This window comes from Solea senegalensis, linkage group LG20 (genome assembly GCF_019176455.1).
Source record: "Solea senegalensis isolate Sse05_10M linkage group LG20, IFAPA_SoseM_1, whole genome shotgun sequence".
Lineage (NCBI taxonomy): Eukaryota > Metazoa > Chordata > Actinopteri > Pleuronectiformes > Soleidae > Solea > Solea senegalensis.
The window spans coordinates 2,247,804-2,260,610 of NC_058039.1; the positions used below are offsets into that span (position 1 = coordinate 2,247,804).

The 12,807-nt window shown below is 39.5% G+C and overlaps 1 protein-coding gene across 2 annotated transcripts; it reads right to left on the reverse strand.

Annotated features, from left to right (window-relative positions):
* Nucleotides 1–204: 204 nt before the first annotated feature.
* On the reverse strand, nt 205–4,290 carry LOC122785976. Of its 2 annotated transcripts, XM_044051944.1 has the most exons (3): nt 3,997–4,290; nt 894–2,503; nt 205–438 (listed from the first exon to the last, which is right to left on the reverse strand). In XM_044051944.1, the coding sequence occupies exons 2-3, from the start codon at nt 2,497–2,499 to the stop codon at nt 428–430; spliced, it is 1,617 nt and encodes a 538-aa protein (XP_043907879.1). In that variant the 5' UTR covers nt 2,500–2,503; nt 3,997–4,290; the 3' UTR covers nt 205–427. The 2 variants fall into 2 exon arrangements, with proteins under 2 accessions (XP_043907879.1, XP_043907878.1); XM_044051943.1 differs by having other exon boundaries at nt 205–2,503.
* Nucleotides 4,291–12,807: the final 8,517 nt, after the last annotated feature.

Consider the following 12,807-nt stretch of genomic DNA (forward strand, 5'->3'; position numbering starts at 1 on the left):
TTGCATTCCATTTGCATGGAATCGTAAAATAAAGAGCTCCTTCTTGTCTCTGACTCTGTTTATGCGCGCTGTGTTTGTTTGTCTCTGTGTCCGCGCTGTGCTCACACTGTGCTTCTATGTTTTAAAAAAAAATAGAAAACATCGCATGTCCTGTTGAAGTACAATTTAGGAAGTGAAAGCCATTAACTCAGAACTGACAAAATCTTCTATAAATACAGTGCCTTTAATCACACCCTTTTATCAATGTGACAAAGAACTTTGAAACACAGGTAAATGTACAGTGCAGCGTTAAGGACAAAATGAATGTTGATTAATTACCAGCCAAGTCACAGTTCCACATCCGGGTACCTCTCCGTTAGCAGTGCTGGCTTATTGTTGGCTTCGATAACAGCTTCTCAGTGGTCTGTATTTTGTCCCTCACACTGCATCACACTTCATCTGCAAATGTTGTGTAAATGTAAAATGATACATATTTGTTCAAATGGAAAAAAAAAACACTACATTAATATGTATTATATAGGATCAAAACACATTTAATCAGTGAGTCCATATGGAATGCGAGCACAGTGCATTAAGAGCTAGGAAAGTTCTTAATTCATTCATTCACATCCTGATTAATAAGCTGTCTCTGACTTTCTGTGACTATTCTTTAAATGTCCTTCTAAACAGCCCATGTGCTCTGCTCTATATACTGTATTTGTTGTTCTACTGAGTCTCAGACTGGAACGAAACTTTCCTCTCCTCCTCACTCTCCAACGGAGCAAAGTCACAATCACTTGGCTCTAAAAGATTAAGATTGGCCTGCACTGCTACCAGTTTCTGGGCCCTGTCAGCTGTGAAAGAACCTTCGATCTTTGTGCTACAGAAACGTGACCACAGCCTCTCACACGCACCCGCTGTTGGAGGGATCTGGAGGATGGCGGAGGCAATGGCCGACAGCGGCTCGGAGGAACACAGCCCTTTCCACCAAGTGGACGCGGACACGTGCTGGCATGAGCTCCAGATCCCAGCCCCTTTCCACAGGCCCTGCTTGGCTGAGAACCTCGCAAAGCTGCCGAGCACTTTTCCCTCATCGAGGTTTAGATGGTGTGACAGGTTGGTTATCACATAGTAAGCGCTGTTGATCTGCTCCCCGGAGAGCGTCTGCTGCCCGACATACTTTGGATCAAGCATGTACGCCGCTGCGTGGATGGGCTTCACGCAGAACTCCTGACACCGGTCTAATGAAGTCAAGACGGCTTTCTGCTCCGCGCTGTGCAGCACGGACCCAGACAGTGAGGCTCCAATGTGGTATCTTAGCTGACTGAACATGTCAACAACGCCACTGAGCACAGCGTCTTCTCTTTTCATGTAATCAATAGAATTCCCAATCAAGTAGAGCAGGTTATGACTGCTCATCAACCCTTTCCAAAATGTAGAATCCTGCAAAGTGGCCCTGATGGATGCATCAACATTGAGCGTGGGTGAGACAGCCATTTCTTGTAAGGAGCTCTGACCCTCCAGGAGGCTGTTGAACATGTTAAGCACACCAGACCAGCCAGAGCTGGTGGGCAGTGCCAGCGTCGTCCCATTGGGAGTATTGCTTCTTCTCTTGGTAGTCTGCCAGCACCTGAAGGTCTCTGCTAATAATTTCTTTTCTTTAACATGCCTCACCACCTGCTCAGCTCTCCTGCACAATGCCTTCACAGATGGCTGTGCCACTATGTCATCAAAGAGCTGCTGGATGCCACACGCTGTGCAGCCAATAGCTAAAATGTGCGGGAAAGCTTCTTCTACCTGAGTCCAAACTGTCATCATCTCAGGGGCGTCATCAGTTATGACAGCGAAGACCTTCTGAGGTCCCACTTCATTTATAATCTCTTTCAGTTCCTCGATGATAAACGTGCTAGAGTGTGTCTGCTCCTTTGTCTTTGTGCATTTGTAGAACAGCGGCGCAGGAGTTGCCACAACATAAACAATAGTTCCAGTTTCTTTCATGTTTGAAAAGCCGCTACAAACGATGGTGACACTGTCTGATTTCCCTATTGCCTCGTGAACCTGGTTTTGCACTCTGTCATACTCGCAGTCCAGCAGATTAGAGGACAAAGCCTCCGTGGTGGGCGGACAGTAAGCGGGCCGGAGCACGCTGAAAAATCGTTTCCAATAAATATTGTCTGTGAGAGTGAGGGGTGAGGAGGTGGCGTACACAGCCCTCGCCAGGCACTCATCGGCGTATGCCTGGCTGCGCTGATCCACCGAATCAATGAGGAACTGTCCCCCAGGATTGGCAGATGGTAAGTAGGAGAAAGAGGGAACAGGGATGGAGGCAGCGGAGCTCCCGTCTGGGCCCGGCGACTGCTGGGACACCACAGAGTACTCCTTGCATTTGTCCAAATGCACCTGCATCTTGGTGGCATTCTTTGTGTACGTCTTTGCACAGTAGTTACACATGACGCTTTCCCTCCCATCTTTGATGGCTGGGGTAAAATGTTTCCACACACCAGACTGCAAGCGTGGCATTGTCCTGTAGGTGTACAATATAGAAAAAACAATGAAACATTACTAAAATAACCATCAGACGTCTTGTGTGTCGTAACATGGCAGAGAAACTATGACTTTGATTTTTGGGGATGCACCTACGACTGCAATATTCCAGGAATTTTCAAAATCAGAAACTTTGGAAATTAACAGGAAACCTAAAATTCTAGTTTATGTCACATAACATCACCAGATTGCTTCATTAGGTAATTAGGTTAAAATATTTACGAAACGAACAACTTTACATGGATTTCTCAGAATCAGTAACTGAAAAAAGGAATAGGCCATTATTCATTAAATGGTAAACCCAGATAATCAGCAATGCCACAAAACCAAAAGTGAAACGATAACCAATGAAATCCAACATAAACAAAACAACAACAACTGTGACCCATTTTATTCCCTTCGTTGGATTTGAAATTATTATGAAGACCAACTTGTTTTAAACGTTTTTAGATACACATCATCTGAACTTTTTGGACCTTATCATGGGTAGATTCAAGGTCCCAAAGCACTAATTAATGATTCCAGCTGCTTAATTGTAGGCTCTTCATTGGTTTTGTAGGTATTTCTGCAGACTTCAGCACAATATGACATATATGATATATGATGAACAGAAATAGATTATAAAATTGGATTATATGCCCTCAGCACCATGGGGAGCAGAGCTTTCAGACACTCTGCTCCCCATCTCTGGAATTCACTCCCACCACAAAACTCTGATTTCTTCTAGAGCTGAAACAATTACTCGATTACTAAATTAATCGTCAACTATTTTGATAATCTATTTATCGGTTTGAAACTTTTTTCATGATTAAAAAAAGATTTATGATTGTTTTAGCTTCTTCAAAAAGAATATATTCTTTGTTTCTTTACTCCATATAACAAAGAAATCATTAAAACTGAATCATTTTGGTTTGTGGACAAAACAAGACATTCGAGAACATAAAAATAAACTGAAAAAGGCTGTTAATAAATTATTCAAAGAGGGCTTTCACAATAATTTATATATCTATCTATATGTCATCCATCTTCTACCGCTTTATCCTCCACATGAGAGGGGGTGCTGTGTCAATCTCAGCTAACATAAGGCAAAAGAAGGGGTACACACAGGACAGGTCGGCAGTCCATCACAGGACCACATAGAGACAAACAACCATCAATCATGTTGATTATAAATATGTTAATAAGATGGAGTGTGGACCACATGTGCTGTGGCCTTAATGTAAATAAAAGAGAAACACAGAAAACTGTAATGTTGGAGGAGGTTTTTGTTAGGTTGTAGAGCATTAGTAAAATATATAAATTAATATTTAAAGCTTATAGGAATTATGAAATTTGTGAAAACCCATATTAAATCACGTAGATTTACGTTACGTTTACTAATTGACAATGTATCGTGATCTAAATAGTTTATTTGCCAAACTTTACAAATCGATCACAGTACGTAGGGAACTAGTCATTAACTTGTTCACTCACCTCTTTGATTGAACGCTTCTTGTTATTTTTCATCCATTTGAATAAGTTACTCTGACGTTAGCCGTTCAGGCTAACTTCACGTCAAGCTACAGGCGTTAGCAAAGTGGCTCAAACGAAGCGAAAAAGTCCACGGAGTAAACTCTAGCAGACAGCGGACTAAGTGTTCATTGATATCATATGATATCATACCATGGTGCCGTTATATTTACGCACCAAATACGTGAAATATTGTCATAATTAAGAAAAAAGAACTCAGCCTTTTGCCGCTGTTGTTATGAGGGGAGGCTTCCTACTTCCTGCCACCGTCAAGTACGGCAGCTCACGTAGATCAAATCACACGAATGCGATTGTGGACATCATTTAAAATGAATGAAAGAAAGTTGTTAATGAAACAAAATTGAAAAAAATATATATTAAATGTATTTATACGTTATATCTATATAATAAATGAATGAATTAATTAATGTATGTTATGTTGTGAATTTTAGGAATCACAAATCAGTTGGTGGACATAGAGTTATCTATGACCTCCATGCGTACATACATGAGACACTACATGTAGTCAACCATTTTAGCTGTGGGGGCTAATCAATCAATATAGTAATAATAATAATGATAATAATAATAGTATACCTGTACATTTTTATTAATGTATTTTGGCTGTATGTAAATGGTTTGTATTTATATAGTGCTTTTCTAGTCTTACTCAAAGCTGCTATACACTACAGTTTTGCCATTCACTCACACGTTCATACTCTCTTATTTTACTCACTCAGTCTTATCCAGCTATTGTATTTAATCTTACTTCTTTACTATTGTAAACTCTGTCTCGTTTCTTTTGCTCCTGAATAAAGAGCCAGGGGAATGAAGCCACAAACAAACCTGTGGGAGCAGTCAGAATCAGAAAGCTTAATTTAGCATTAAAACCTTAACCAATGTTGGAGGAATTGTAAAATTCTCCATATGGCATTCGCTCTCTTTGTTATTGCATAAGGAGAGGTGTGTCTCAGCATAGAGGTCAACGGTCTCTGGGATAGTTTTTGTCCAAGTCATTGTGACAACTTTAAACATCATTCATTTTGCTTTGAAAACAACTTTGTAGACAGCGATTTCAAAGGTGCTAATATAAATATAGCTACAACAATAATGCACATCTAGAAAATGAGCTTAATTCTTGTCACTGTATCATGGTCATCAAACTGATACTATTCCACAGGCATAGTCCTGTTGTGGTCTTGGTGTTAAAGGCCCGGAATGATTTGCTCTTGCACTAGATGACAGTTATTATCTCTTGCTGTGTGTCCCACTTCAGTACCACGTGTGTGTCATTAGAGACATTTTTGGAGTTTACAGTGCTCCCAGGTTTTCATGACCTGGTGAGTGCAGCCAAAGCAAACTGTGCTCCGATGTAATTTGAGGGCAATTTGAGCCGTGTGATGTCAGGTTGCAATCACAGCGCACTTTAGACATTGAATATTCACTTTGACAGGCTGCAGGGGAGACGCACAGTGCAATCGGACCTCATAAAAGTCAAGCGTTATTATCTCCTTGTCTCTCAGATTTGGATCAAGTTGCACAGCATCCGTGTTTGATTCAGAAAAATCAGTGAATCCAGACCTCAGAGAGGAGGGAGGGGTGATGTCATGACATCACACGGATGGAAGATGATGTTGATGATGAGAGTTTGGCGGTTCACAAGTTTGCTCTGGTCTTTTGGGGAATTTGTTTATTGAAAGGTTACGCCATCGTCATCCTTATAGGATTTGATGTGAAATTGCACTGGAGACAGAAGGAGAGTTAAAAAAAAATCAATATGTCTAAGAGTAAGTGGATTTGATATAAAACAGAAAAAGCACATGTCAAATAGTTTCCTGGTTTCACTGCAGATTTAGTTTCCATCTGAGCCAAAAAATGTTCTCTAATCCCATGTAATGTACACAGAGGCATGTTGATTCAAGTGTACGGTAACACAATCTGCCTACATTGTAGTGATGACAGATAAACCTTGTTTATGTGTGGAAAATGTGTGCCATTGATTGAGCTTATTGCTGAAAGAAAACGTTCATGTCTTCTGTGAAACGCTCTCTCATGTAAACTCATGTTAGAGTCGAGCTTTATCTGACAGCGGCAAACACCATGTGGCACCAAAGCCTTTCAATTACCCTGTAAAATGCACTCCTCTAAACATGAAACAACACCACACGCTCTTGATTCCAGGGGCCATTAGGCCACCCAACGGGGATGAATGAAATGGTATCATTTGATTCACTTTAATAGCTGATCTCTCTGCGTCTTTGAGCCTGAAGCTCAAACTACGTCGTTTGGTAAGTAACTCTGGTAACAATTAACATGATTACATCAGGGGCGGTTTTCATCTCAACACACTGAAAACTGCTTTATAGTGAGATCAGTTTATGGGAAAACGTTGCTTACTGTATGCTAAGACTTGGCAATGGCATTTGTTGTGTGTGTTTTTGTTTTTTAACACCAATTTCATTTTTTCTCTCTCTCTGGTTGACGTTTGTCCACACTGTTGTTAAGTTTGCCTTGATACAGTGAGAGGTTTTAACAGATGTTGAGTGCATCTGGCTGTTTGTTTTGCTTTTCTGGCACAAATTGACTCCATTCAAAGCTTGCCCAGAAGAACACAAATGGAGGAGATAAGGCAACACAAGTGCTTGTTGGGTGTTAAAGGTGTGAACTGAGGTGCTCTCGAGAGCATTAGTCTTCAAGAGTTAATAGAAGCTGTGTACGTGGACACAAACAATTGGAACAAAAGTCTGACCAATTTTTAGTCGGAACTCAGACTTTCCGAGGAAATCTAAAGCAACTTCATACACCCCAAACACTGCTAATTTTACCATTAATAGCACTTCTGCTTCACAGTAAATCAGTCATACACTTACTACTGTGTATTTTAATACCATTTGCATACGTGACTTCTCTACTGGTATGTGGGGAACTCGGGGCAATGGATGTCAATGCAACACAACATGATTTTTAGCAGGAGGTTTGTCTTCTTCCTTAAAATAAAGCTATGTTAACATGTACACAAACAATTTGAACAAAAGTATGTCAAAAAAATAATGCAGGGGAACTCTGGGGTGATGTCAGTTCCAGTTCCAGCATGATTTGTGGCAGGAATGCATTAAATATTGTTATATTTTAAATATTGTTAATTCTGACCATCTAGATTTGTAGTCTTGTGTTTAATAATTTGTTATTTGTGACATCTATTGTTTTTGTCTCTCTCCCTTGTTGAGTGTTGCACAAAAAAAGATGTTTATTGGTGAAGTTGCATGTTGCAGTTGAACATCCCTCACATCACCCTTTCTTATCATATCAGAAATACAAATAAAAAAGTGTAATTATTTTATGTTCCACACCACCCAATGGGAAAAAACAAATCAACAAAAGTTTACACACCGGGCCTTTAAATGGTGATCGACTAAGTTCTGGCACGGAGGGACAGAGTAAAGTCAAAGCAGTAGCATTCACCTGCATGACTGACTTTAAATTGATGGGTGCAGGCACAGAAGACGATCTGCAGGTAAACATTTGTGAGCTGAATTTAATTGGGGCCGCCGTGGGCTGACTGGAGAGGTCGATGAGCAGCGGAGTGACATATGCCCTTTTAGGGTGATCGAAGACCTGAAGCGCAGCCACATTCTGGACTGTCTCGTCTGTAAAGGTTTCACTGTGCATGACGATGCCCACTGGAAGGGCACTGCGGATAGAAACACGGGCTGTGCCAAGTGTTGAGTGGCAAAATCAAAAGAGGGAGGTCTTACACTATTCCGAAATATCAGGAGAGGATATCAAACATGGCACCGGGGTTTCCCACAATCACTTCCCAATTCATACTGGCAACCTGATTTATTATTTTAATTAATTATGTTATAATATGTTTGTAGTAGTTATTCTTAGAAAATAAAATACACATTTTTATATAATCTTTCATTTAAGTAGTTATAAAATCTTATGAAATATAATACATGCTTTTATGGTATCTATTAGTTCACTCTATAAAACAAAATACATGTTTTAGTTTTACTCTTCATTCCACAACTGTCGCAAAACATTAACGGTAACAGGAAGTAGTCACACTTATCAAGTAGTGACACCCAGGACTGTTTTGTTGTGAAATGTGATTCTGATGTTGATATTTTGATGCCATTACAGTTTTCATTCCCCTTTTTAAACAAAACAAAACAACAACACCCGGGTATATTTTGATGAGCTACACTCGTGACTAACCTCTGATTTAATCTCGCAAACACCGACTCACTCCTCTTCAATTATAAAGCCAAACATTGCTGTCAGATTTCTCCAGCAGCTGTGCAAAGGCAGGAGAGATGCATCGCAGCCTCTCTCAGTAAACAGTTGGGATCTGTCATTTGTCAGTTATAATCCAGCTTAACAGCTGGCTGATTGTGAGTGATTATCTTAAAATAAGCGGGAGCAGAAGCACAAAGATTAATAAAGAACTAAATCATTTGCAATCATTGTCAGCCCATTCTTCATTGTTAAACCCTGCCCCTGTCTGCAGTTCCCTTACCACCCAGCAGAGGCCACTGTGGCCAAGCACCTTCTTGAGACCTTTGACGTCCCTGTTCTCCTACCTCAGAAGATGGCAATTTAAAGATATTTTAGAGTTCAAATTCAGGTTCCTCTTCAAGGCTGTGGACTCTTGTATGGTCAATAAACCATCCCATAATATGTCCTTTTTTGGGGGTTTATTGACTGTCCCTTCAACTCCCACATTGTTTCCTTTCTGTCTGTTTGTGGCAAAAAAGGGGTTCAAGCAGAGAGGAATGATGTTCTGAACAACCCTGCTGAGCCAAAATGAGCTATGGGCACAGAATAAGTCCTTTAATGAGCACCAAGGTACCTGCTCCTTCAGAACTGTCCAACAGGCAACATCTGGCCTATCAATGGACTGTAAAAAAGAACCTTCTAGTACAAATATTTAAAATAAAAGCATAGTAAAACTGAAAACAAATCTGCACTGTAGACATATCGTGTGTGACCCATTTGTTCACTTTACTGCATGGAGTAAGCGAGGAAGAGGACATTACTATCTGACCGACTGAGGGCTCACACACAAGTAAACATCGGACCGACTGTTTTGAGAATGGGAGTTGAAAAACACAGAAACATGCGGGGTGAGTTTTTACAACACTGAGGATAAAGCGGTAGACAATGGATGGATGGAATTTTTATGGTGGTGTTGTAAAAATTATACTCCGTAGAGAAAAAGCAAAAAAAATCCGACCTGCGAAGATCTGTATTAGTAATTAGTCTCAAAATGGGGAAACATACCTGGAAAGCATAAAAAAAACACCTAATACACAAAATAATAATAAAAGCATGCGTTTAATTTGTGACATTTCCAGTTTGTCACACCAGATTAAACACTTTGGTCAAGTTCAACCAAATATTAGGAGCTCTGGACTTGAAGAAATCCACAGGGTTTGATCCACAGCTGAAACACAACATTCTCACAGAAAACCCTGGTGTAAGATGTGTCTCATATATGGAATAGTGTATCAGGTTTATACGCACACTTCTGTTTCAGACCTGAGACACGGGCTCTGTGCTTTGTAAAGTCTGGATGGTTATGACTGCGACACAATGGGACTAGTGTTCTTTGATGCGGCTCGGCTTTTTTTGTGCAACTTCGTCTGTTGCTGCGAGTTGAGCGTCTCAGAGCAGACGCGGGAGGAGACGGTGCCGGTTTTTTCCATAATAATCCCTGGTTCTGTCTGTCTCACTCACTCACTCACTCACTATCTGTCCTTTCACTTAACAGCGTGAGGACACAGTGAATCAAAACAGTAATCACAGTCTGCCCATAAACAGTCATTTACACTGGTACAGTGGCTGTGCAGTCACTGAGCCCTAATTCCATCCCATAAGGAAGCAGGTGGGATGGTTTTATACAACTTTTTCACATCAGATACTGATATCACAACCTGAGTATCTACAGATACCACTATCAGTCATGTACAGTCTTTTTTTTCTGACCACCTTTAGCTTTTTTAGAAAACATCTCAACCATAATCAGACAGAGCTATGTTTACAAGCGTTCAGTTAGAATTCTCCAGAATAAAAAATAATAAAAAATAAAACGTAAATACATCATGTTTACGTTTATCAGACACCTAAGAGCACCAAACCAGGAAGTCATGAGCTGTTTTCAACTCATAAATGTTTACATGACATGTTTTTATTCCAATCAGGCTTTTTTTATGATTGCTTGTTTCTATGTGAACTAGGTATGTCCCGATCTGATATTGATATCGGTCCGATATCAGCCAAAAAAACAGTATCGGATAATATTGGACTGCCTCTACAATCTCCGATATAAGTGCTCCGATTCAAGCGGTCCATTCCGCTCCAGACCTTCTATCCAGAAATTAACCATAGACTGTATGAAATTAACTTGGCAAAAAATGTAATTCTTATGTTGAAAGTTAAAATTCATGGAACTCATTGGTCAATAATAAATGGGTCAGTTTTTCTCATACCTACTGTTGCTGACTATTGTTCTCTGTTTAAGTAATAACACTTGATTAAGCCTATTCTAACATTCCACACTACAAATTATTGTATCCGGACATCCCTAATGTGAACATGTATGGATGCACTGACACCGATGTTGCCCTTGTGTACTCCTCGTATTTGTATCCGTAAAACTACTCTGATACTGCTACACTTTACTTATATTCAAGTGAGCTGAGCAGGTGTGCGCCGTAGAATCGGATGTGTCGCGATGACTCAGCAGTTACATATAATACTTTAAGATAAGCAATGTCCGCTAGACTGTAGGGAAGCGGAAATTTGAATATAATATTATAATAAAACAGCTAAAGAACAACACAACGCACAATTAAGCTCATTTACTCATTTAAATCTTATTTATTCTGTTAAATCTATTTAAATCTGTCTGTTCCTATACTTTTTCCCTTTCCCTATATATATATATATATATATATATATATATATAATATGTTATAAACTAGGCCATCTTCTAAGTTATTTAACATATCTCAATGTAAATACCTGGACATGAAAATACTGATCTCTTGTCTTACATTCATCTTTGGCTGTCAAACCCAAATGAAGCAAAAGTAAAGCCCTCACTCTACAAATACTTTTGTCAATACTGTCAAAAAAACAAACAATTCAAACGGAGGAGAAGGCATAAAGAAATCATTTAAAAAAAAAAGAAATAAACCGGGAACTGGAACAAGAACCAAAGGGGACTGTAAATCTTTAATCAGCAACATCATTTTGCTGTAATGGTATTATTAGTATCAACAAAAGTATGAGTATGATTTAAGTAACTCGGTTAAAATGCTGCAGCTTTTTATTTGAATCATTTTTCCTGCAAAATTACACCCAGCTGTTTTTTGCCTTTTTCCGTCTTTTACCTCGAGATAAGTCCAAACAGCTGACACGCGTGATTTCTGAAGCGTGGCAGACATTCGCAGACCTACAGTCTGTTTATAGTGAAGCGTTTATGTGAGTGTGCACGGATTATATTACACTTTTCTTTTGCAGTGATTTTGCTCAGTGTCGAACCCAATATGAAAACGCCAAGCTCAGGCTCGTCAGTGAGTGATGACAAATACCACCAACATATAGCTTTAAAGTACAAACATTATTTTCTGACTTATCTTCTCACCTCCACTGAAATGAATGTGTTACTATAATTTGAATGAATAACCTGTGGAGATAAGTGTTTCAAATTAATCAAAGTTGTATTTAAACGTCCTCTCCATTTTAGACGTAGCAGCGTTACAGTGCCACGTACAGGCCTGGCATATGTATTACAGCGTTACAGCGAGACATTTCCTGAAATGACACTATTTTAAAATGACGTTTCTGTGTGGATAGGAATAAGACGTTGGGGGAGCCAAACACACACTTATACTGGCCTAGTCGCTTCAGAGGGGAACAAAGTCATGTCAAGTTACATGTTTCCAGTGGCTAATTTCTAACATATATAACGTGTGAAGAGGAGAAATGCTGTATTTGCTTTACTTGGACTTTAAATTTGAATTCAAAAGTTAAATGAAGGCATTTGTTATGTAATGAACCTAATAACATCAACACAAATCGAGTGACATCGCCAAAAAAAACTGACTCAGGATTAAAATAAAATAAAGTAATCCTTTATTAGTCCCACAATGGGGACAATTTACAGTGTTACAGCAGCAAAGAAGTGATAAAGGGTGATTAAATACACTATTAAGATGGAAATAACACCACAGCCAGAGTTTACTGCAGCAGACAGGTGGACAAAAAACATTTTTATAGAGGCTAAGACTGTGAAAAATACCATATTTCCAAGTCTCGGAAGTTTGCGAGGCCACTTTGTTTTTTAAGGGTCGTTATGTTGCTGAATTCTTACACTGGGAAGTCAGACAGGCGACAAGCTGTCGTTCTATCACTTGAGCGTGAGTGTTTAGTTGTTTCACTCACGTTGACTTCATCAACCTTGGGTTTTCAGATTTTTGTGTCTGGTTTTCTGTATTTTTTCCCTTGTGAAGTTTTACTTCCTGTCCTGTGTTGATGTGATTCACCTGCATCTTATCAGTTTATTACCAGTGTATTTAGTCTCTGTGCTCCCCAGTGTTTTTGTAGGTTCATTTTGTTCAGTTTTGTCCTGCTGTGTTGTTGTTTCCTTGTGCTTTGGTTCTTGTTCCAGTTCCCGTTGTCTTGATTCTTGTCTTTATGTCTTCTCCTCCTCGTTTGAATTGTTTTTTCAAGTGTTTTTTTGTTTTGTTTTGTGTTAGTGGAGGT